The 24,549-nt window shown below is 46.9% G+C and overlaps 4 protein-coding genes across 28 annotated transcripts in view; 2 read left to right on the top strand and 2 right to left on the bottom strand.

Moving 5' to 3' along the window:
• Golga1 (golgin A1) overlaps positions 1-6,872 on the top strand; it is a 57,291-nt gene extending 50,419 nt beyond the window's left edge. For all 22 annotated transcript variants that reach the window (XM_078048190.1, XM_040286320.2, XM_040286316.2 and 19 more), the window contains 4 exons: positions 2,467-2,526; positions 3,096-3,266; positions 3,766-3,852; positions 4,688-6,872. In XM_078048190.1, coding sequence (XP_077904316.1) covers positions 2,467-2,526; positions 3,096-3,266; positions 3,766-3,852; positions 4,688-4,768 — 399 coding nt within the window. In that variant the 3' untranslated portion in view covers positions 4,769-6,872. The remainder of the gene's footprint in view (positions 1-2,466; positions 2,527-3,095; positions 3,267-3,765; positions 3,853-4,687) is intronic.
• An 864-nt stretch (positions 6,873-7,736) lies between these two features.
• Positions 7,737-16,837, bottom strand: Arpc5l (actin related protein 2/3 complex subunit 5 like). 4 transcript variants are annotated; one of them, XR_013438298.1, is made up of 5 exons: positions 16,020-16,837; positions 15,162-15,811; positions 10,647-10,719; positions 9,497-9,673; positions 7,737-8,305 (listed from the first exon to the last, which is right to left on the bottom strand). XR_013438298.1 is itself a non-coding variant. In XM_005320957.5 (4 exons), exons 1-4 carry the CDS (start codon positions 15,308-15,310, stop codon positions 8,243-8,245), a joined length of 462 nt encoding a protein of 153 aa, XP_005321014.1. In that variant the 5' UTR covers positions 15,311-15,445; the 3' UTR covers positions 7,737-8,242. The 4 variants fall into 4 exon arrangements, 3 of the variants coding, with proteins under 3 accessions (XP_005321014.1, XP_013212220.1, XP_077904330.1); XM_005320957.5 differs by lacking the exon at positions 16,020-16,837 and having other exon boundaries at positions 15,162-15,445; XM_013356766.4 differs by lacking the exon at positions 16,020-16,837 and having other exon boundaries at positions 7,737-8,045; positions 15,162-15,445.
• On the bottom strand, positions 16,052-20,229 carry LOC144377359 (uncharacterized). Its single transcript, XM_078048205.1, has 2 exons — positions 19,767-20,229; positions 16,052-16,189 (listed from the first exon to the last, which is right to left on the bottom strand). The coding sequence occupies exons 1-2, from the start codon at positions 20,053-20,055 to the stop codon at positions 16,167-16,169; spliced, it is 312 nt and encodes a 103-aa protein (XP_077904331.1). The 5' UTR covers positions 20,056-20,229; the 3' UTR covers positions 16,052-16,166.
• Positions 19,813-24,548, top strand: Rpl35 (ribosomal protein L35). The gene is made up of 4 exons (XM_005320956.5): positions 19,813-19,968; positions 20,332-20,468; positions 21,678-21,759; positions 24,364-24,548. Exons 1-4 carry the CDS (start codon positions 19,966-19,968, stop codon positions 24,511-24,513), a joined length of 372 nt encoding a protein of 123 aa, XP_005321013.1. The 5' UTR covers positions 19,813-19,965; the 3' UTR covers positions 24,514-24,548.
• Position 24,549: the final 1 nt, after the last annotated feature.

Here is a 24,549-nt window from a genome sequence, read left to right as displayed (position 1 = left end):
CATCATCAAAATACCCTAACCACTTACCTTGCTTCTGTGTCTCTCAAAACCTTCTGATATGCTACATATTACTTACTGTCTTCCCTCAGAGGGTAGATTTTTTTTTTTTTTTGGTGGGAGGGAATGCTGTGGGTGAGCCCTGGGCCTTGAGCATGCTAGGCAAGCATTCTACCACTGAGCTACATCTCCAGCCCATGACAGTATCTGGCACATCAGTAATTACTAGACAAAAAATGAATGCATGATTAGGAAACCAAGTAAGACAACATAAAATAACAAATATCCTTTTGGGGGAATGTCCAGCCTCATGGTCAACCAAAAGAGTACAAATTGAAATCACATTGGGCCACTTTATATATCCAGGGATGTTGCAGATGATTTAAAACGCATGACAGTCCAGGAGCTCGAGGCACTTCTGTGAGTCTCCAGAATCTCACTCCCTCAAGGGAATACCTCTTGAGGAAACAAAGCTTATTCCAGCCTTGTTTAAAAATGGGAACCCAGAGGCTGGGGTTATAGTTTTAGTGCCTAGTACATGCAAGGCCCTGAATTCAATCCCTAGCAACACACACACACACACACACACACACACACACACACACACACACACACAATAAAACTGGAAACCCAGACACATAGTAAGATATGGGTCTTCCCCTAGAGTTATTGTCAAAACTACTATTAGGAAAACTAGAAATCTGTGAAAACTGATGACAGAGTATTCAAAATGCTAATGATTCAATGGAAGAATTGGAGATTGGAATTAGAAGTACACAAGAGGGGCCTGGGGTTGTGGCTCAGTGGCAGAGCGCTTGCCTAGCATGCGTGAGGCACTGGGTTCAATCCTCAGCACCACATAAAAAATTTAATAAAGGTATTGTGTCTGTCTGCAACTAAAAATATTTTTTTTAAAAAATGTAAACAAGTACTGGGGATATAGCTCAGTTGGTAGAATGCTTGCCTCAAATGTACAAGACCCTGGGTTAAATCCCCAGCACCACACAGACCAAAAAAAAAAAAAATGTACACAAGAAACCCTCATTTTGATATGTGACAGTTGTGAGATTTTGGAGAAATTTTTATTTAAAAATTCTTCCCTGGGCGCTGGGGATGTGGCTCAAGCGCTCGCCTGGCATGCGTGCGGCCTGGGTTCGATCCTCAGCACCACAAACAAACAAAGATGTTGTGTCCTCTGAAAAAACTAAAAAATAAATATTAAAAATTCTCTCTCTCCCCCCCCTCTCTTTAAAAAAAAAAAAATTCTTCCCTGGGCTTGCTTCTTTTTTTTTTTTTTAAAGAGAGAGTGAGAGAGGAGAGAGAGAGAGAGAGAGAGAGAGAGAATTTTTTTTTTAATATTTATTTTTTAGTTCTCGGCGGACACAACATCTTTGTTGGTATGTGGTGCTGAGGATTGTACCCGGGCCGCACGCAAAGCCAGGCAAGCGCGCTACCGCTTGAGCCACATCCCCAGCCCCTGGGCTTACTTCTTAACTGCAAAACAAAAATTAAAATTCCCAGTCTGCAATTCGGCAGTTTAGGAAGCTGAGGCAGGAATAGCGCAGGTTCAGGCCAGCTTGGGCAGCTTAATGAGATCCTGTCTCAAAATGAAAAATAAAAAGGGCTGGGATGTAGGCTCAGTGGTAGAGTACTCCCTAGCATGTACAAGGACCTGGGTTCAAATCTCGGCACCGCAGAAGAAGAAAACAATTCCTGTATTGCTGATTACAAAATTTAATTGGAAAAATAGAAGTTAGCATTCCTAGTGAATAATGGAAGGTGTAATAAATTTTATTCAAGGCTCATAATGCTAATTAGCTTACTAATTTAAAATAAAATGAATGACATAAAACCCAGTGTTGGTGAATTGTGTAAAGACTGGTCTTTTACACTGTTCAAAATAGCACTACAAATTATTATAGTATTTCAGGAGAGCAATGCTGATGAGTACTACAAATTCTGGCTCAAATAGCCTACTTGAGGATCATGGCTATGTAATAGACTTTTTTCTTTCTTTGTTTTTGACACAGTGCTGGGAATTGAACCCAGGGCCTCCTACAAGCTAGGCAAGCCCTTTACCACTGAGCTACATTCCCATAAATAGAATTCTGAGGACAAAATAATGTTGTGCAGAGCTGTTCCCAGCTGTGCTACCCTCAAGCTCAGACCCAGGTTACAAAGGTGGTTGGGCAGTAGTGCAGCTGAAGAACAGGGTGACATGGTGACCACTATGGTACCTGAGGAAGCAGGGGAGCGGAGAGTGGCAACATGGGAGGGAGAGAGCCGTGCATGGGCCGGCCAATGCATGTGGCGGCTGAGCATGAGCTTCTGGGGAGGGCCTCTCGAGGGAGAGGCTTGTAGCAGGTGTTTAGGGAACCCAAGCAGATGTATTTGTTTTCATTCACACCTTGGAAATAGTCAAATGTGCCTCTAACAACTGGGTGTGGGCGGGGTGGGGGTTTATCTCAGACCATAAAGCAGATGCAGCAGAGGATGCTGGAACTTAAGAAGACGCTGCAGAAGGAGCTGGTGAGTGCCCATGCCATGTGCCCACCCCCACCCTCTTTTCCCCACTCCCGTGCTCTGGTTTAGGTCATCCTGGGGTCCTTTGCTGCCTGATGGTGCTCCCCCAGTTGTTTGCCAAGGGATCTCCAGGAGGTCAGGTGTGGGCAGGTAGAACAGCAGTCTTGGGCACATGCCTGTCTTCTCTGTGCCTGTGTCCTCACCTGCACGTGGGGCTTGCACTGGGAGTCCTTGTGGTAGTATTGGTACAGGGTGTATAGGACAATGTTTGGATCAACATGGGACAAGAGCAGCATCTTTGTTCCAGGCTGGGATGCTCATTGTCTCAGGGACATGTGTCCGGAAACAACGACCTTATGCCTTCCTAGCCATCAACCCTACCCGCAGGAGCTGAGCCTTCCTCAGACTCTGGTGCTTTCTTCCAGGTTGGGGCCCTTTTGCCCTCTAAGGGGCAGGTTAGGCAGAGAGCAGCAGGTGATCACAGCTGGGGCCAGGGAACAAACACCCCCCCACACTCGTGATTTTCTACCTGTCTTGGAGGGTTCAACTTAACACTTTTCCCATTGGTTTGTCAGAAAATCAGACCCGACAGTGAGCTTTTTGAAGTCCGGGAAAAGCCAGGCCCTGAGATGCCAAACATGGCCCCTTCTGTCACGAATAATGCTGACTTGACTGATGCCCGGGAGATCAACTTCGAGTACCTTAAACATGTTGTTTTGAAATTCATGTCCTGCCGAGAATCCGAGGTAAAGAGCTACCAAGCTGCCTTTTGGGTATTGAGCCCAGCCCTGCTCGTAGCTTCCCACCCAGTCCACTTCCTTCCCTCCCCCACCTCCATGTTCCATGTGGATACTTGGCCATTTCTCAATCAGCAGTGGCCTGCTGATTGAGCCATAGGAAGGTAGAGACCACGGAGGAAACTGGCTCATAGGGGGAGATATAAGCTCCACTTTCAAATCTTAACTTGGATGCTAAGGCCAGAGTCTTGGGAACAGAATCCACCCAGCATTCCTGAGTACTGCCAAAAGAGCAGAATAACTGCAGAGGATGTTCTCTTGGTCCTTCCAGTCCCCAGAATGAGAGATTGGGGGGGGGGGGAACAGAACATATCATTGCTGACATACTTCAGAAAGTACAAACTTCAGCTACTTGTCCTTGCTAATCAAAGCAAACAGGAAATGCTGTACCATTTAGTCCCCTTACTTTCTGCCCCCACCCCATCAAGCAAAACCTGTTTTGTTTCAGGCTTTTCACCTTATAAAAGCTGTGTCAGTGTTGCTGAACTTTTCACAAGAGGAAGAGAACATGCTCAAGGAAACTCTGGAATATAAGGTAGGGTTCTGATCTGCTGTTTCAGCTGCCAAACACTCTAGTCAGACATCCCAGCACTGGCAAATGAGACCAGCCCCTGGAGGCAGGTAACCAGTCACAGTTGCATTATCAGCTAAGTTGCTTTTGGATGATGAACTTGATCTGAGTACTGAGAACTTTTTTGCCCAAATGTGCTGCATTTGACGAGCAGACTGTATTTTTTGGAGCATTTTTGTTGATAGCACTTCATCAACAGCATCACATTTGGCATAGCACTTTAAAAAAAAAAAAAAAATTCTCGGCTGGGGATGTAGCTCATTGGTAGAGTACTTACCTAGCATGTGCAGGTGCCCTGAGTTTGATCCCTAGCACAACAGCAAGAAAATTTTTTTGAAATCACCTGCATAAATGCTGAAACAGAAAAAATTACCAGCAGCCGGGTATAGCGGTGCAACCTCTAACCCCAGCTACCAGGGAAGATAAGGGCAAGAGGAGAATCACAAATTCTAGGGCAGCTTTGAAAACTTAGCAAGACCCCATCTCAAATTTTTAAAAAAGGGCTAGGGATATAACTGAGCGGAAGAGCACCCTGGGTTCAATTCCCAGTTACAGAAAGAAAAAAGAAAAACTTACTTACAATTCTATTACTTTGTTCTCATCACCTCAAGTTTCTTTCCCACACTTAGAATGGGGCTCTCAGCTCTGCAGACTGGTAACTGGAACCATCTCCATTGCTTTGTTCACAGCCAGTCAGGACAGCCAGAGGTTGGGAGCAGGGACTCAGGGAAGGAGAGGGGGCTGTTTCTGCTTCCAGTCCTGCTTCTCTTCTCAGGAGCCTTTTCTGTTTCAAACACAGATGTCGTGGTTTGGTTCTAAACCAGCTCCCAAGGGCAGCATCCGGCCATCTATTTCAAACCCTCGGATACCATGGTCCTAGAGGGAACACCCAAGGATGGAGCTCCGTGGGTTGACATTTTTCTGTGAAAAGAACACTGACACACCAGCCTGGGTGGGTTTTTAATCACTGTAAAAGCAGTATTTTGTACAAGCGTCTAAATATTGTTTACAAGACTTTAGACTACCTTCCTGCAGGCTGACATGAACCGCAGGAGGGAGCTGATCCTGTTATTCTGGTCACCCAATGGGGAGGGTCCCAGCACTACCTAGACTTCCAGTGCTGCTAATATCCTAGCCCTGGCCAGCACGCGAGTCCTCTTAACATTAGCACGAAAAGCTGAAGCAGAGATCAGTATGTCAGGTTGCAACTGACTCATCATGTACAGGTGATGTATAGAGGCGACGACAGCCCTTTGAAATGGTGCCCAGCAGGCCAGACCCACCTGCTTCTGCCACAAAAAAACCAACTCCGTGAAGGTGGCTTTTAAAGTCCCCTTCCGTTAGCGTATTTTGGATCAGTTGAGTTAGGAGAGGCTTTTGACCCTTCCTCTTGAGAAAACATCATTTCACTTTGTTTCCCACACCACCTAGAACTTGAGATGTGTTCATCTTTAAGGTACTCTGGGGCCAGTGTGGATTCATGAAGAATATGCAACTTTCTGACGGTGTCTCCGTTTTACTTAAGAGAACTAGCAGTCAGATAAAGAGATTCTAAGTATAGTACCAAATACACTCAATTGCCTTTTTAATGAATGTACTTATCTTGGATAGGTTGCTGGTAAACCATTTTAAACTATTTTTTATAGCTAAATAGTTCTTCACTATTATAAACATATCTTCTGTATTATAAAATCCATTTAACTGGTGTTCTTAAAGGAAGATCAAATCATCAAGAGGAAATGTTTCTATAAACAGGATTCCTGTCCCTCTGTGATTCTATTCTCCGAAGAAGCCGTGGTATGTCATCAGCTTTGCTCTAAATTCTTACTACCACTGCTTATCACACTTTTTCTACTTAATAGTCTGCTTTATTCAACCAGAGCAGCAGCTGCCCCTTCTTCCCTCAGCCTTGACCAAAACATTGGTGGCAGTCTGCCTTGTATGTGGAGCCACTCTCCCCATCACCCTGCCCCCCTGTATTTGACACTACATTCATGTACAGCGTCCAAACAGCCCCAGCTGGCTACAGTACTTGATAGCACACACATGCCTCCAACAAGAGCTGGCAAAAACTAGTATTCATTATTATGCTTGTTCTGGATAAGCCACAACATGGAATCTAAAAGGAAACCATTTACTGATTTATAGTTTGATAAAAGTTTCATTGATAAATAAAAAACTACTAATAACTGGAGCTCCTAAATTTATTATGTCATGTATCTATGTAAAATTGTTCCTCAATTATGCTTAAGGTCAAAATACATATATATACAGACATACATAAAATATATCTCACAGAAAAACAAGTATTGGCAGTTTACTTCATTTCCATGAAGTACCAAGCCAGGGCAGCAAGACCTTACTTAGCCCAGCTCCAGCTCTCCCATGCAAAAGAACCATTCTCCAGTTACCTACCTCCTTGTGTGGTACTTCCTGCAGATGTCTGTCCCTTTAGAATGCTACTTCCCACCTAGTGGGGACATGGAACCAGAGCCCCTTTTGTTTGCTAACTTTGATGAGGAAGAGGTAGCTTCCTCCTTTTCACCTGTTCCAGGAAAGAATCCAAGGGGACTGATAGTTCATGGCTTACCAGAGGCCGCTACAACATTTTTGTGGAAGCCTGTGCCACTCCCTGGCAGTTTGAGGGGTGGTTATGAGGCCCGTTATGAAGTCCAGTAGCTTAAGACAGCTCCCTCTGACTAGGCTTTCCTCCTGCATGTTGAATTTCCTTCAGCTTTAAGAGGAAGAATGGAGTAAATATTCCAAGTGATTTAATGCACTTTTACTTTGTATAAAACTTTCTGTGATACAGTATATATACATATATATATGTATGTATATATATTGCCCTTTATATGAGCATCAGACCTTGATCCACACGCTCAGTGTTGTAAAATAGGAACTGTATTACCTAAAAACTGCTGTAGAAAATTCATTTGTGGTGCAATACACTTTTGGATTAAAGCTCTTCAAACCAGAGACAACTACAGTGGGTTTTACTTGATATACTTTGGCATTTCTTGACTTGTTAAATCTAATGTACTGTGTCTTATATTTAATGTTTCAAGGGTTGAGGTTTCAGAAAGAACTTCCCCAGGCTGGGCTTTTGATTACATGTGATTTAATGGTGCCAACAATCTAGTCTTCCCTCCCAAGCATCACATGGTTCTGCAGAGGACCTGGGTAAGGCAAAGGCTTGTAGTCACTTTGGTCAAAGTCGATATCCAGGGCCTGCCTGACTATGAGCTTCAGGAATTCGAGTAAGGGTCCTTTAACAGAATGCAAGTTGTAGTTACACATGCTGAGAAGCAGCTCTTCTAAGAGACTCACCGTTGGTGGTTATGTGGAACAAAATTTTGTTCTTTTTATGTCTGTTGGCTGATTGCTAACTGTTTCTGGTAGTTCTTTAAAGAAAACTTAGATTCCTGGAACACAGCAGACCCAGCATCAGGAGATATGACTAGGTACAGCCAAGGCCTACTCTCAAAAGACTCAAAAGTGTAAGCACACAAACTGAAGACTTTTAAAGCCTTGATGAATTAGTAAATGTCTGACACTTTATTAAGTTAAATAAGCTCCAAAATTACATACAAATCAAATGAGTAAGAAACAATAAATAGTTTTTCAACAAAACACCTCTCTGAAGCATCCAGTGACTCTGCAGCCAAGGCTTGCTGAAGTTCTGTGTTACAAGAGGCCTCCAGACTTCCATGCTCTCTCCCCAGGGATGGCTGGACAGAAAAGCACACCCACCCGTTCCACATGGAGTTTCTAGAACAGTCAAACTCTCAATCATGATCAACCCATTCATTAAACTTTTTACATACATGAAACACACCGCAATGATATACTAATAAGCCAAGAGCTTTATTGATGCAGCAGGCACTTTACAATGAACCCAAGAGAGTCCGCCTTCTCTGGGAAGACAGGATGTCTGTACAAACTCTCAGGTTTTTCCACTTCAAAAACACAAGCTCTCCCTTTCACCGTGGCCCTTGGATATGCACCTACCCAAATCATCCCTCCCCCATTTTAAACAAACAGGCAGTGCACACACAATGACCAACACTGGCCAGCCACTCTGTAGACAGTTCTGCATCACTCTATAGCGATGTCAGTTCTGCATCACTTTGTAGACAAAGGCAGACTCTCGGATCCTGCAAAGGATTTAGGAAACAGTAAGATGATTTCTCCCTCCACCTCAAAAATAAAATACATTTCAGCCGATTTCAGCAGATATGTGTCCTGAAATACTTAGTTGGGAGTTCCTAGGAAGATGGTCCATTGTCAATCCCTTCTTCACCAGCCTGGGCATCCAAAATTCTTCTCAAGGTTACATGAGTCTTTTTTTTTTTTAAACAGTCTTTCTTGCTGTAAGAACTCTTATAATGGAGCCTAGTCCTCCTACAGCTAAGGCCTGTGGGGGCAGGAAAAGGAAGCATGTCAAATGAGACCTGGATGACCAAGGGGGAGATGGAACCATGCATTCCTGGACCTAATCCCACTGTGTCACAGACCCTCTGACAAAGGATTCCTGCGAAGGAAAACAAGTTCTAGGGAAGGCGGCTTGTCTGGAGCCGAGGGTCCCAGGAGCTGCCAGCATTGGGGCAGTAGAACTGGCTTGAGAACACAGTCAAGAGGCACACGGCAGAACACAAGTTTCTCTCAGGACAAGCTCACTGCTCCCAGCCTGTCAGCACTTCCCAAGAAAAAAAATGCACACCACCCCACAGGGCCAAGGGGATGAAAGGACCTGGCTTCCATGCCACACAGAGGGCTTGCTCACTCTCCTGAGCAACAAAGCCTCCTGCACCTACTGAGCCACAGCAAAGGGGCAGCCAAAAAGGAACAGCACACCTACCAGCAGGACTAGAGGCCACAGCCAGCACCCATAACCCAGCACCATGGCTACATGAGGATCTAACCACCAATAAGGGAAGCATTTTCAAAACTCAATGCTGGCTTCTTAGGAAGGACAGTGTGTTAGCCGGGTCCTCTTTAATGGCAGGCATGCCCACTGTAGTGTTATAAGGAGTTGGAGGTCGGGAGGGCTACAGTAGCACACAAGACAAGCTTGACACAAGGCCTTTTCCTACCCCACAAGCCAAGGGCAAACACAGCTTTTTTCCTACTTCTAGTGGATTAAATGACCATCAAGGTTTCTGCCCATGGTCCCTATGGGTCTGGAGAAGCCAGAAAGGCCAAGGCAGGAAGCCCTCAGAATAGGTGGGAGGATTGAGCCTGCATTTCTAAGATCCCTCCACCCAACTCCCTCAGTAGCTATTTCCACCAATGCAAAGAAGGGATCATGAAGCCCCACCCAACCAGCATGCCTCCCTCCTACCTTACCATGCCATGGCACCTGCCCCCATGTCCTGCCTGGCATAAATCAGCAGCTAAAAAACAATAGCAACCACGATTACCAGAGACAACAGATACCTACCACGTGCTTCTGTGGAAAAGCAGGTGATTGTATATCCGGAATTAGGCCTGTCATTCTCATTGGCCCTTAGACTAGCCTAGGTTTATTTTGGAAAATCTTGGCCTACTGATTTGAATGCTGAGGCATGTCAGCAGGCTGCCTGAAGGGGGCGATGTGTTCACGTACCTTTTCGTGCCACTGGAGTAACACTGCGCTGCTATTTTCTGTGGGCTTCTCAAACCCTTTATAAATGTACTTCATTAACAAGTCAATGCCATTTCTGTCCAGTGACTGCACAGCCTGCTCAATTTCGCTGCTTTTAAAGTTTGTGAGCACTTTCAGCACCACACCCTGGGCTCGCTCCTACAAAGGAAAGAGAAAGGGAGTGAGGTCCAGAGCCACAGCCCAGCCACAACCACACTCATACCCACAGCACCAAATCAAGTGGGCAGAACTCACCAGAAATCTGCTCAATTTCAAATTCATCTAGGACAGTTGAAAAAATTAAGTAGGCTAATTTTTTTTTAATTAATTTCAATGTTACCCCCTTACTTGCCAGGAAGTTATTCTACTTATTTTGGGGATTTTTTTTATGACATCAGCAAGGCCTCAGACTCCACAAGATATAAAAGCAGTGAGCTTTTCTTTTTTTAAAAAAATACTGGCTTACTTGGCTGCAGCTTGCCCTGAACATACCCAGAAATAGAGGGGCTGTTCCCCTCTACCACTGCAAAGGTACAGCTGCTAGGTTACATCAAGATGCTTTCAGAATCCTAGCTGCAGGGAGGCCCCTCTCCCTGCACCAAGTTTTAGATAGCCTCAATGATGCAACAGCATAATTATATTTTTGCACCTAGTTTTTAAAAGGCAGGAAGTGCAAAAGCACTTAAAATCCTTATTATGCATATAAAGCCTATTCAATAGCTATAAAAGCATAACCACTGATAAGCCCCACATGGCAGCTCATTTATCTGTTTTGCTAATCATCAAGGGCTGGGCTAAGTTCTAGCCTCATAAGGCCCTAGGGAAAAGTCAGTGTTTCTTTGGGGAGCTTTTATTATAAACATAGCTTCAGGACTAGGAGCGTAGCTCAGCAGTGCCTAGCAAACATAAGCCCTGGGCATCACAAAAAAAAAAAAAAAAATCACAGCTTTGATGTCAGAGGAATCTCAACATACGGGGAGTGCCAGGAGGCTTCCATGGAAGTACTACCCAGTGCCACTATTGCTCAGATGAAACAGACACTGTCCAGACCCAAGGAGCTCATGCTCCAGTAAGACAACTGCAGCCCTGGTCCCAACAACACCCAGCAGAGCTGCAGCACATCCCCCTTTACCTTCACAGCTTGATTCTTGGTGTTGACTGGAGAGTTCCGCAAAGCTGCATGGAATGCCCGAAGCATGTCCCCTGTGCATCACTGCCAGTTAAGGATGGCTAGGCTAAAACATGTCCATGCTTTTACTAATGAAATCACTTTAAAAACAGCTCAAAAGCAGAGTGAAAAGGGATCTAACACATTCCACCCATCATACACTGATGGCCTCCTCCAAGTGGGCATAGCCTGTTTACACCTCAATCTTTTCTGAGCCTCAGGGAGGGTGAAGGGCACCTCTGGCGACCCTAAGCCCTTCCTTCCACCTCCCATTAAAAGCAGCTGTCCTTGAGGAGTAGCTTACAGTAAAAAGTGATTAAGCTTGCTTGTACCTGTTTAGTACTAGGCACCATATCTGCCCTATTGGGTCCTCATGGCAACAGTGCACATGAATTAGAAGCCACTCTCAAAGAATGAAGGCACAAACAGGACTAACTTTTGCCTAATACAACTACTAAACTACTAAAGAAATCAAGATGTACTAAAATTTCTATTTCCAGGGTCAATTAAGTCCCAACTTTTTTTTTTAATTGTAGGTGGACATAATACCTTTAGTTTACTTATTTATTTATATGTGGTGCTGAGGATTGAACCCAGTGCCTCTCACATGCTAGGTGAGCACTCCACTGTTGAGCCACAACAACCTCAGCTGAAGTCCCAACTTCTGTGAGAAACTTTTGCCAATAAAATGAGCTGATCTCCATTTCCCTACTCCCTCAAACTTAGTTGGAATCCTGACACCACATTTTTTGCTGAATTCTGAATACCCAGCACACAAAAGAAAATTACAATCTGGGTTAGGTCCCCAAAGGTGACACCTATTTTAAACTAAATTACATCAGCCGACTTTCATTTCCTCATGTGAAACACTGGCTGCAGCCAAAAAGCTTCAAAAATAGAACAAGGAATAGCTCTGCCCAATCAGGTCTTTACTCCTGCACATGCAGTGATACCCACATGTGAACAGAGAGAGCCTCTGGTGCAAAGCTTAATTCCCAGCTTCCCTAGTGTGGACTCCATCTTGACGGAGCTGGGTCTATGCCATTCGGGCAAGCCACTCCCAGCCCTGGCTCCTCAGCTCCCTGCCTGGCTCCAATCCACTTTCTACATTGGAGCAGCAGCCCACCCCTCTTATCTTTCAGCTCCGGAATTCCTTTTAACCAGCCTTACAAGGGCCAATCCTAATACCAACCACTGATAACCTCTACCATGCAGTTTTGGTTTTTCCTAGTACTAGGATTTAACTGGGGGCACTTAGTCACTGCACTATATCAGGCCCTTTGTATTTTCTATTTGGGGACTATAAGTTGTCCAGGCTGGTCTCAAACCTGTGACACTCTTGCCTCAGCCAATTACAAATGTGCACCACCATGCTAGGCTCCTTTCTTCTATTATGGTGTCCTCAAAGCAAAAGGCAAGGTCCCAGAGGCTTAATAAGACATGTGGGCTAGCTCACTCTTCACTTCAACCTAGCACAGCGAGCGATTAGTCAACAGGATGGACAGGGAAGGGCAAGGATGATACAATTAGTGGATGAGGACAAAAAGTCACTGTTTTTAATGTTAAGTCCCTGCAGCACTAGTCTATCAAGGAAACAGTGCAGCCAATGACATAGGAGAGCCTGGAGCCACTTTGGAGAACTTCCTTGTAATCACATATCATTTATGAAGCTGGCCTCCGTACCCTTCTGGCTTTTAGGCTCATTCAAAGAACAGGCTGTGACAGCTGGAGGAAGCTTACCCAGCCCCTAGTCTCTTTTCTAGATTATTCTCAACCATGGTACTACAGATTTTTTAGACCACATGATTCTTTGATGTGGGATGCATCCTATAATTAAGCATTATAGGATGCATTTCAGCATCCCTGGCTTCTATCCACTAGATTCCAGTAACACCCTAAATTGTGACAATCAAAATGTCTACAAACATTGGCAAATTTCCTGAGGGTCTGGGGAAGAGTGCAAGATCATTTAAAATCCTGCTTTAGTCCTTACTATGAGGACCAGAATTGCTTTACTGAGAAAAGGTACTATTGCCAAAAGGCCTAGGACCTGGTCCAAGCGCTTTTCCTATAATTTTAATTCCAAAAACCCTTTGTGACAAGAACCATTATTTCCATTTAAAAGGTGATGAAACTGAGGCTCTAAGAAGGAAAATAACCTGCTTAAAAATCAAGTCAGGTTATCCAGCTGGCCTTCAAATGCAAGCTTTTTTCTATTTGTGTTACTGGGGATTGAACCCAGGGGCCCTCTACCACTTAGCTCCATCTCCAGCCCTTTTTATTTGTTGAGACAGGGTCTCTCGCTAAGTTTCTGAGTTTGGCCTCAATCTCATAATCCCCCTGCATCAGCCTCCTGAGTCACTGGGACTGCAGGTGCACTCCACCTTGCCTGGCTCAAGCTCTTTCGACAATCTCTTGCTGCTGCTCTATCACTGTCCCAAGCTGTATGTCTGGGCACACTTGCTGGGTGCCCAGTGTTGCTCCCATGGAACTGATGAGGCCAGCATGGCTATCTTTTGTTTAAGAGAAGAGGATGCTGAGGTTTAGAGAAGGAATGTGACCTATGCAAGGTCACCAGAGCACAACAAAGCAGACCTGTATTGATACACAGCCCATGTTCTTTCTACTTCTTCAGCATGATCTCCCACCATGACATACTTCCCACACACTCCCCAGTACTACCCTGAAACAGGCCTCTCTCTCAACTCCTCCACCTCAATCAACCTCTCTCCTATTCCCCTAAGACTCTTAAGAGGTTCTATAGTTTAAATTCAATGACCTAACACAAGTCCAATACTTGGCACATGGTAGGGATTCAAATAATAGTTCCTTCCTACTCCTTACTTTGGCCCACATTTGCCATGATTTCAGTTTTCCTCATCTGCTAACCTCCTTTTTCCCAATTCCAAATAGTATATACTCTTCATAGTAAGGTTTCTGGCACTACCATTAGTGGAAAACCTATTAACCCCTGCATGTTAATAGGTTTTATTAAAGAAAAAGAAAAAACCTGCCTCAAGAAACCCAACTATAACTAGCCCTGGGCTTAGGGAGACATACCTTCAACAAGCCCTTGTGGCAACAAGACCAAAGCAGCAACTGGACCTGGCCTTGGTCTCTTCACCTATGGAATGACCAAAGGCCTGACCCTGGAGCCTTTGCAGCACTGTCTGCTCATGAGGCAGGACCTACACCAAACTAGAGAACCAACCTTCCCTTCAGGGGGCCCTCCTCATGACCCCATTTCACCAGTAGGGAAACTGAGCAATCTGGAGGGAGCAGGAAATACAAGTTTCGGTGTTCACCTTTGAAAACACATTCCTGTCCAAAGAAAGTCTGAAGGTTTTTGTTTTAAAGGCATATTGGAGGAGCACTACAGAACTCCTCCCAAAAAACAGTGGGCCTGATTTTCCAAGCTGAGTCAACTGATTAAACACCCAGAACCTGATTTATATACAGCAGGAGCCTCCAACCCTGCCCTGGCAAGTGTGGGGGAGGGGAACACACTTCCTGTAACACCATTTGAATAAAGAAAAATTCTTCCTGTGAGAATAAGTCAGTTTCCTGTGCTAAGGGACCAAGCAGGCTGTGACAATCACCTCTATTTTTAATCTTCTGTTCTAAATGCTTGTTTTCTGTGGCCACAAGAACCGTCATTTCTAATCTTGGGGCTCTACTTTTACACTTCACTCTACACTGTATGGTTTTTCTTAGCTCTAAACTAGTAGGGTATTTTTTGCACGGTTTCCTGTACAAGACTCCTGGGGGAGTCACAACTCACTTGTTGAGCTTGGCTGAGACAGTGAAGGTCCAAAGCCCAAGGTGTTCGGAGAAAATTGAAAACAGGTGAAAAAGGATGGCATCAAGCCGACTCTTGGGTAAAAGGCGCACAATCTCAGACTTCAGTGCTGGGCTAAGGCTGCAGCCTTCATTCACCCCTTGGTCCTTTCTTCCCCGCAGTAAGCCACCCGCCCACCCACCCATGCTGTGCTGCAATCGCGCCCAAGAAAGCAAATAGGAAGGCCCACGACGGTGCCCCCACCGCCGGGCCGCTCAAACACTCAGAGGTGCTCGCCTCGGCTCCTCCCGCCACCGTCAAAGGGCCTAGGTCCGACAAGGAGGGATGGAGTTATGGGGCGCCCAAAGCAGGGTCAGCTTGAGAGGATGAAGCGGCAATGGGAGGGGGACCCGCCGAGGGAGCCTGCACACCAGGGTCCTGGGGCCGCGTGGGGCTGCGCTGCTGAGGCGGCGGCGCCAGGGGTGAGGGAACTGAGGGAACGTGGGCGGAAGGCAGCCGGCTCGCAAGGGAGTTGAGAGTGGCTACAAGGGGCCGGGGTAAGGGGAGTGGGAAGGCCAGGCCCGAGGGGCCTGAGCCATGGATGGGGAAGGTGGGAAGGTGAGAAGGTGAGAAGGCGGGGCCGGAGCGGCGTCCGGCCGGAAGGGAGCGCTTAGGCCCGGCGCCGCGCCGGGGAAGGATATTGCCGCAGCAGCCCGTCCACCTCGCTAGGGTCCGGGCCTGGCTCTCCTGCTGCTGCCGCCGCCTCCTCATGCTCGTCCACGAATTTGTTCTCGTCAAACTCGTCGATGTCCACCCGACGGAAGCGCGAAGACAGCGTGTTCCGGGCCATGTCGGGAGCTCGGAGCCTGCCTCAGCCGGCTCTGCTCCGGGCCCGACCGCGGCTCCGCTCCGCTCCGCTCAGCACCGGCTCCGGCTCGGGCTCGGGGGCGGGAAGCGGCCGCCCGGCACCTCCCCCGCGCGCAGACGCCGCCGCACGCCCACTTCCGTCCTGCGCCGGAACCGGAAGCTCCGGGCGGGGCTCTACGGGGGGCGTGCCGACGTGATGGGACGGCCTGAGTTGTGGGGTAGTGTTCTTCCCGGCAGGTACCGAGAAAGCTACTCTCATCTTCGTGAGCCGAGTCTTCCATTGTAGGGAGCGAGCGTCCCGTGCATGCACGGACCTGGCATTGTGTGCGCCGTAACTGTGCCTCCCTGCCTCCGAGGAGACTCTGGCCCAGGGAGGCGGACCCGGGGCGGCCACAGGGGAGGTCTCCCGACGTGGTCACTGCCCAGACCCGAGGGACACCGAAGCCGGGATGTGTTTCTGGAGCGCTGGGTAGACTTCTGCGGCCTGAAGGAAGTAAGAATTCTTATGCCCTGAGGAGTGACCAGAGAGGGAGTCCCTAAACCTGGGAGCCTTGACTACCACCAAACTGAACCAGAGGAGGTTGGTTGCCAATGCTTTATACACAAAAGTGACCGTACTGTTAAAGGAGCGGGAGATTTTAAAGATGTTTAAAGTGTATCCAGGGGGCTGTCAAGACTCTGACAGATTTTACCTTGGGCATGTCGCAAGCTTGCAGTATATAGCATTCACCATGGCCCTGCGGGTAGGGGGCCAGGAGAGGTAGATGACTCCGTTGCCACCATACTGGCCCAAAGGGCTAATTCCGAATGTGGAGAAATTCTGACCAGACAAGTGCATCTTAAGAAGCTGACTTCCCAGAATCTGATGGAAGGTGAGGAGGTTAGGACAAAGTCTAGTACAACCGAGGTGCCATGATTAGTTTCCTGAAGGGTTCTGTTAATTACCTTTGACCCTTGCCTTAGGCTAACATGAGCCTTTTTCATACAAAAGTGTGAAAACTATTTTCATTACATTTTCCTCTGATTGTACTTTTTGTTAAAAGTAGTTGAAACATGACTTGTTTTCATTGCTTTAAGCCACCCAGTCTGCCATTTTGTTATGACAGCCAAGCTGATTCCTCCCCCACTCCCAACACTGTACTAAGGGATTGCTAGGCAAGTGCTCCATCACTGAGCTATATCCCCAGTCCATTTTCATTGCTACGAATACTTCACACTGAACAATCTACAGGTTAAAAAAGTAAAAAAAGGTGTTGGGGATGTGGCTCAAGTGCTCAATCCTCAGCACCACATAAAAATAAAATAAAGCTATTGTGTCCACCTAAAAAAAAGTCAATATTTAAAAAAAAAAAAAATGCTGCCAGACTGTGGTGCAACCTAACCTTGGAAGCTAAAGATACAAATTTCCCCCATGGGCTGGGGATGTGGCTCAAGCGGTAGCGCGCTCGCCTAGCATGCGTGCGGCCCGGGTTCGATCCTCAGCACCACATACCAACAAAGATGTTGTGTCCGCCGAGAACTAAGAAAAAATAAATAAATGTTAAAATTCTCTCTCTCTCTCTCTGTCCCCCTCTCTCACTCTCTCTTTAAAAAAAAAAAAAAAAAAGATACAAATTCCCACCATGGAAGTCTGAATAGTCTGAAGTTCTGGAAACTATCAAAACCCATATGTACTTCAGCTCCATACCTGGGAAGACATTTGTGTGACTCTGGTAGTCCACAAATCAGTAAAAAGTTCATATCCCCCAGAACATCCTGATCAGAAGATACTTGAAACAAGAAATGCTTACTTTACAAGTAAGGAACAGCCCCCAAAAAAGTGGTGAACGAAATAATGTTACAGCTCATGGTCACAGACTTCCACTTGTCAGGGAGATAAGATTCAAAAATCCAGGGGCTGAGGATGTGGCTCAAGCGGTAGCATGCTCGCCTCGCATGCGTGCTGCTTGGGTTCGATCCTCAGTACCACATACAAAGATGTTGTGCCCACCGATAACTAAAAAATAAATATTAAAATTCTCTCTCTTTAAAAAAAAAAGATATTGTGTCCAACTAAAACTAAAAAATAAATATTAAAAAAAAAAGATTCAAAAATCCAGATTATACTATGTCAGTAATAACTGAATACTGAAGGGCAAATTTCTTAGATGAAGAATGCAGTCGTGCAGGGTGCAGTGGCACATGCCTATAATCCCAGGGGCTTGAAGCTGAGACAGAGGATCTTGAGTTCAAAGCCAGCCTCAGCAATGGTGAGGTGCTTAGCAACTCAGTGAGACCTGTCTCTAAATAAAATACAAAATTAGCCTGGGGATGTGGCTCAGTGGTTGAATGCCCTGAGTTCAATTCCCAGTACCAAAAAAAAAAAAAAGATGCAGTCGTAACTCTGAAGGGATACTCCTGGGAACTGTGAGCACAGGAGTGATATAACCTGACTTCTGATTTAGTTGACAAGGAGTCCTGTAGCAGCTGTATTAGGAACACATCTGAGAGCAAGAGCCAAAGCAGGGATGATTTAGGTGTTTTGTTTTGTTTTGTTTTGTTTTGTTTGGTACCAGGGATTGAACTCGGGGGCACTCAATCATTGAGCCATAGAGACAGGGTCTCATTGAATTGCTTAGTGCCTCACTTTTGCTGAGGCTGGCTTTGAACTCGTGATCCACCTGCCTCAGCCTCCCAAGCTCCTGGGATTACAGGCATTCACCACTGCACCCAGCTAGCAGACATTATTTAGGAGGTTGCACCAATGGTCCAGATATTAGGCAGTGATAGCTCAGGCTAAGCAGGCATCAATAAGGGTGGTAGGAATCAGGTATATTTGCAAGGTAGAGTAAATGGGATTTGCTGGTGGCATGTAAGAAACAAGGGAGTCAGATGTGACTTCAAATTCAAAATATCAAACAAGCATTAATTGTAATAGAACTATAAACATTTGGTAAATAGGACAGCAAAGCCCTGATATACCTTTAGACTTCCATCTCAATCTAATCCATGCCAAGATTGCCCTATCTGTCCTTTTACCCATGTCCTTCCATTTCCTGGAAGTCTGTCTCACTGTGGTCTGGGGCAAGGCTTGTTAACTCAATCATGTGAAAAATATCCATGGGCTGGGTCTGGAGACCATAAAAACAAGTGATTCTGCCTCCAGGGAACTTCCGACGGATACATAGGCACATCATTTAACTATGTTTAGGGCCAAATCAGGTTGCACAGAGAGTCTGAGACACAAGGAGAGGTTGCTACTCATAATAGGGTGGAAGAAAGCTCCCAGGATTAAGTGACACATGACAGCAACCAGAGGCTTCTTTTTTTGGGGGGTGGGGTATAGGGATTGAACCCAGAGGCACTTTATATCCATGAGCTACATCCCCAGTCCTTTTTCATTTTGAGATAGTGTCTCACTAAATTGCTTAGGCCCCACTAAGTTACTAAGGCTGGCCTTGAACTTGTAATCCTCTTGCCTCAGCCTCAGGAGCCACTGGGATTACACGTGACTGCCACACCACTCAGTTAACAAGAGGCTTTACTAGAGCTCTAAGAAATGACCTATCTTTGTTAATGGCAGTGGAGGGACACCAGAGTACTGATTAATGACCGCTGACTGGGGCAGCAATGGAAATGCCCAGTTAGAAAACCTAAAACCCTTCTGCTTTGTGAGTTCCTGTTTAATTTTCAGGGTCCAACTTAAGTGTTCATTCCACTAAGAACATTAATACCAGTGATTAGTATGCATAAGGTCTTGTACTGAGTTTTGTATGTATCTTCTCTAATCCTGGTAAACACCCTATTTCACAGGTGAGAAAACAGACTTAAAAGGGGGAAGGGATTTGTCAAAAAGAGTTTCCACCAGTACCTGGCAACACTGCAAAAACTCTAAAAAAGGCTATGGGGGGCTGGGGATGTGGCTCAAGCGGTAGCGCGCTCGCCTAGCATGCGAGCTGCCCGGGTGCGATCCTCAGCACCAAATACAAACGAAGATGTTGTGTCCGCCGAGAACTAAGAAAAAATAAATAAATATTAAAAAATTCTCTCTCTCACTCTCAAAAAAAAAAAAAGTCTATGGATGCTATTTACACTGCTGCATACTGCCTCCACCAGATTGTTTAGAGTTGGATAACAGCCATCTGACTTCGCCTCTTCCCGCCCACCTTGCACCATAAATTCCTCCAAGACAGCGGCTGAGTTAATTCACCTTCGAAAACCCTAACTTCTCATCCCTTCCGCACCTCCAGACCACCAACCCCTAGCTGAGCAGCACAGATTGGGATAGCTACAAGGTTTCCCGATGAATGAACAAATAAATGAGTGGGTAAATTCAAGCCCATACTACTCTGCCATCTCTGGTCAGAGGCTGCCCATCCCAGGCCTCAGTTTCCCCAAGTGCACCGCTCAGGGCCCAGGCCAATCTACACAACCCCGGACGCAGACTAAGAAGAACGCACCTGCGGAAGCGGCGTGGGCTCCGCGGGCGGGGAGGGGCGGGACCGGACGTACCCCGGCGCTCCCGGAGGAAAGGGCGGAGCCGGAGAGTCCTAGCCGCGGCGCCATTGGCCGCGATCGCCGCCACCCGGCAGTAGTTGCAGGGGTCAGCTCCGCCTTTTCCTCTTTCCATCGGCTCCGGTAACGGCGGGTCGTGCAGCTATGGTGAGAGCGAGAAAATCCGGCGCCATCTGGTCGCCTTGAAGTTCCCGGGCTAGGATTGGGGGTGCGGGCTGAACACCGGCGCCTCATCTGCCGGCTGGGGTTAGGGGTCTCCGCGCAGAACGGCTTAGTGCCGCCGCAGGCCGTCTCCCGTCTTCTCTGCCGGCTTAGACCCGGGAGATGGCGCGCGCGGCAAATGCCCTCATATTCACGTCGCGCGGTGGGCTGGTGGCCCAGCCTAGTAGCCCTCCTGGCCTCGGGTACCCTGCCAGAATCACGACCTGAGGGTGGGTGCTGACCCTGACTGCCTATGGCGGAGACGAGACGATCCGCGGGGTGTCTGACCCACACCTTTCCCGCGCGCAGGCCAAGATTAAGGCTCGGGACCTTCGTGGCAAGAAGAAGGAGGAGCTGCTGAAACAGTTGGACGACTTGAAAGTGGAGTTGTCCCAGCTGCGCGTCGCCAAAGTGACAGGCGGTGCGGCGTCTAAGCTCTCTAAGATGTAAGTAGCCGGCATTGAGGGGCGCGTGCGTGTTGGGAGTGTTTGTGGACTTAGGAAGTTGGCTTCAGGAACTGGCCTGTTCAGGTGAATCATGGGGGCGCGGGAGAGACTCGCTATGTGTTTACTCTTAACTGCCTTTGATCTTGTGTGCTTTTTCTCTGGAGCTCCCTTGATCAGCTTTTGTAGCTGGAAAAAGAATTGGTTGAAGTCCTTGAAGCTCTTAACTGTTTATCGCCAAAGCCTAACTGGAACCTTTCCTTCCACCTCTAATGAGCACTTGATTTCTTTTTTCCATGCCTCGGACTTCTTATTTGAGTTGTAACTTACTTGGTTAACTTGAGTAAGGATCAGGGAGACTTGTGAAAGGAACTAGGATTTGGAGTCATTTCCCTGAATGTAAATTGCATTTTTGCCACATCTTACCTGGTAGGTAATTCAGTTCCCCTTGCAAAGGTGTCTTCTTTATAATATGCCACCCTACATACTCATAAAATTTCTGCCTAGGCAGGTGAAACGGGTGATTGAGGTGAGGAACACATAAGCATAGTTGTGTGATGGGTCCTCCAGACTATGTTTGTTTTGATACTGAGGGTTGACTCCCCAGGGCAATCTACCCTGAAGATATATTCCCATCCCTTTTTAAATTTTTGTTTCTGAGGCAATCTTGCTAACTTGCTGAGGCTTGCCTGGAACTTGTGGTCCTCCTGCCTTGGTCTCCTGAGTTGCAGGGCTTGATTATAGGCAACTGGACCTCAAGACCGTATTTGCCCCAGACTGCTCCTAGATTTGTCCCTATCCCCATTGCATTTCAACTTCTTGAATGTCAGATGCCCATGACCTTAAATTAGGCTGGTTACCTGGCTTCTGGCATGATTCCCTCTCCTCTCCGCTAATTCAGATGGCGGATTGGGTTTTCTTAGCCTTCATAAATTCTTGGCTTGGGATTGAAAGTCTTCTGATCCTCCTTGCCTCTTCATTAAGCTGCCTCAGGTTTTGCTTTAACCAACACGTCCTAGCTCAGAAGCACTGGACTTAACAGCCTTTTACTCTATTCCGAGTCCCTATACATTCTCACGTTCAGAATCCCTTTCTCCATGTTGAACATGGATGGTTTTTGTCCCTGCTCTACAATGTCACTATTAGCCCTGAACAAGATACTTGGAGATACTGTGTGTCATACCCCTCTTCATTGATGTTTCTGTTTTGTAGCCGAGTTGTCCGCAAATCCATCGCCCGTGTTCTTACTGTCATTAACCAGACTCAAAAGGAAAACCTCAGGAAATTCTACAAGGTGAGGGGGCCCCCTGGGGACTTGGCAGCAGAAAACAAAGTTCCAGTCCTCCACTGGCCAGGGCGGGCTTTGTGAAGAGGTTCTTTTAGGGTTCACTGGGCTGAGAATATTTGAGCTCGCCAGGGCCTCCCAGTTTGTGTCTGGGTTCGTGTGTGCGTGTGTGAAACAGGATCTATTCTATCCAGACTGACATTAAACTCATAATTCTTGTGCCTTAGCCTCCCCATCCCTTTGCTGGGATCATGAGCGTGTGCCAGCACACTCAGCTAGAGTTCATCTTACCAACATGATTGCAGATATCAAGAATGGTGTGGTGGGTAGTGGATCTGGCTGAAGACAACTTGAGCATTTGTGGGAGAGGGGGTTAGGTTTTTCTGTGTTTGTCTTTCCCTGCCCCATTTCCCAGGAGGGGTGTCATTAAACCCAGGGGTATTTTACCACTGAACTTCCTTAGCCCTTTTAATATTTATTTTTTAGTTTTTGGTGGACACAACATCTTTCTTTGATTGTGGTGCTGAGGATCGAACTCGGGCCGCACGCATTCCAGGCGAGTGCGCTACCGCTTGAGCCACATCCCCAGCCCCAGTTTTACCTGGTTTTATTCTTAGAGTACTGAGGATCCAGCCTAGCACCTTAAGCATATTGGGCAAGTGCTGTTCCACAGAACTGTATCTCCAGTCTAGGAATGCCAGGGCTATGTGTCAGTCGCTACCAGGCATCTGCCATTCTCATTTGCCAAACTCCAGGGTTCAGAGAGGTAGTTGCTCAGTCATCTACAGTCAGAAAAGTGGCAGGCCTAGCTTCCTAACTGTGTCTTAGAGAGACTTAATGGGTGCTCCTCAGATTTCCACAGGTGTCTAGCCCCTTGACCTTGAATGTTAATGGCCATTTTTGTGGCTTATCTTTAAAGTTAGCCTTATCCAGGTGCCAGCAGAAGCCATTGGGTTCTTAAATCCACACATTTGATTTACTGTCTGGAATTGGTTCATGTGACTAAGACTCATGACAACACTGGAAGCTGCTGTCCCGGGTCGGATTTCTTGGAGGGCACCTCAGTCTTGCTTTTAAATGCTTTTGACTGACTGAATCAGCTGCCTGAATTACTCTGGATAATCTCCCTTAATTGAAGTCATCTGATGGGGATTAATTAATGCTATCTAGTGGCTTCACATCAAAACCCAAGTTAGTGTTGGGGTTTGACTCACCAAAAAAGCTAGTATGGGACTGAGGCTGGGGCTCAGTGGTAGAGCACCTGCCTTACACGTGTGAGGTGTGAGGCACTGGGTTCTATCCTTGGCACCACATGATAAATAAAGATTGTGTCCGTCCACAATTTTTCTCTTTTTTTTTTTTTAAAGCTAGTATGGTGTGTCTGGGCCAGCTTCTCAGAAGACACTGGTATGTAGGGGGTGATTACCCTCCTGATAGGGTTTGTGCACATTTGTGTGAGAGGACATTTTTATCCTTAGGAGTGAGTCTGGAGCCTCATAACTAGCCATCCATTGAGGGCCCCTGCTCTCAGCTCAAACTGCTCAGTAGAGGAGGTAGGGGTTAGGGCTACACAGGGGAACATTGATGGTGATGTTCCATGCTGCACTGTCAGCCATGTGTAGCGAGTGGCTGCTGTGTTGTACAGCAGAGTTTGCAAGAAGTAGTAAACTTGAAGTGAATTAAGTGCCCCACCAGTACCAGCAGATGAGCAGGAAGTGGGTGGGCAAGATTTTCCTTTCCTTTGAGTTCCTTCCAGGGCTTGCCCTCATCGCCTTCCATAGTTTCTCTCTGCGGTTCTCTGCCTTGTCTCCTGCCCTTTCAACCGATGGCTTTCATGCTAGCCTTTGAGGCTGTTGCTGCTAAAAGAAGCCTTCCTGAAACTTCTGCCTCCTCATCTTTGGGCCTTGTTGTCTGTTCAGTCTTTGCTACTGGGTGGGAATCTTCTTGAGTAGAAACTAGGTCTACTTCGTTGCTATGCTTACACTGGGCCTTGTCCTCAGGGCTGTTGCTGAACAAAGAAGAGACCAGTGAACCACCCTAGTCTGTGGCCCTTGGCTTGAGAGGAGTGGGAGCCGAGGGTAAACCCGATGGCTCTTTTTCAGCTCTGGGCAGTAGAGGGGCAGAGCCTGCCCCTTATGCTGGTAATCTTGGCCAAATCTTCCTCAATATCTGGCATAACTGAAAGCCAAGGTAGTAGTTAGTAACCACTCTGGGATCTGGTGGGTGTCACATGCCCTTTGTTGGATTGTGGTGTGACTTTGGCTTCATTATTGGCAGCCTGGCAAGTAGAAGGAACACTGAGGTGTGGGCACCTCTAGACCCAGTGAGTCAACAGCCTTACATAAAATGAGGACAGCCCCACCAGCCTTGGATTTTGGGCTGGTGAGTGAGCATGTGGCCTGCTGGCCCTCAGTCCCACATAGCAGCCTCTTATTGGGTGAACATCCTACAACCCCTTGCTGCAAACCAACTTCTCTGTTCCCCACAGCACCTTCCCACTCAGCATCTTCCTAGTGGTCTCTCCAAGTCTCATTCTGGCCCCTCAGATCTTCTTCATCCTGCTGTTGCCCCTAAAATCCTGTTCTCAGATTGACCCTGCTATCTGTGTCCCAGGGCAAGAAGTACAAGCCTCTGGACCTGCGGCCCAAGAAGACACGAGCTATGCGCCGCCGGCTCAACAAGCACGAGGAGAACCTAAAGACCAAGAAGCAGCAGCGGAAAGAGCGGCTGTACCCTCTGCGCAAGTACGCGGTCAAAGCCTGAGTGTCACGGCGCAATAAAACAAAAGCTGGCTTTCAG

This window comes from Ictidomys tridecemlineatus, chromosome 4, assembly GCF_052094955.1.
Source record: "Ictidomys tridecemlineatus isolate mIctTri1 chromosome 4, mIctTri1.hap1, whole genome shotgun sequence".
NCBI lineage: Eukaryota > Metazoa > Chordata > Mammalia > Rodentia > Sciuridae > Ictidomys > Ictidomys tridecemlineatus.
The sequence above is the reverse complement of the archived record's forward strand: the minus strand, read 5'-3'. Positions and strand labels throughout refer to the sequence as shown.

Bases quoted from the DNA above. Each gene is read 5' to 3' on its own strand.
- LOC144377359 (XM_078048205.1), bottom strand. From the start codon at position 20,055: ATGAGGCGCCGGTGTTCAGCCCGCACCCCCAATCCTAGCCCGGGAACT. The intron at 16,190-19,766 runs GTGCGTTCTTCT...ACCTTCCATCAG, and splicing joins AGCCCACGCCGCTTCCGCAG to ATTCTGGGAAGTCAGCTTCT.
- Rpl35 (XM_005320956.5), top strand. The intron at 20,469-21,677 runs GTAAGTAGCCGG...TCTGTTTTGTAG, and splicing joins GCGTCTAAGCTCTCTAAGAT to CCGAGTTGTCCGCAAATCCA. The intron at 21,760-24,363 runs GTGAGGGGGCCC...TCTGTGTCCCAG, and splicing joins ACCTCAGGAAATTCTACAAG to GGCAAGAAGTACAAGCCTCT.
- Arpc5l (XM_005320957.5), bottom strand. From the start codon at position 15,310: ATGGCCCGGAACACGCTGTCTTCGCGCTTCCGTCGGGTGGACATCGAC. The intron at 10,720-15,161 runs ATATCCTTCCCC...GCAGTGATGCAC, and splicing joins GTGGACGGGCTGCTGCGGCA to AGGGGACATGCTTCGGGCAT. The intron at 8,306-9,496 runs GTACGTGAACAC...CTGCCCCCACAG, and splicing joins TACTCCAGTGGCACGAAAAG to GCCTTAGCTGTAGGAGGACT.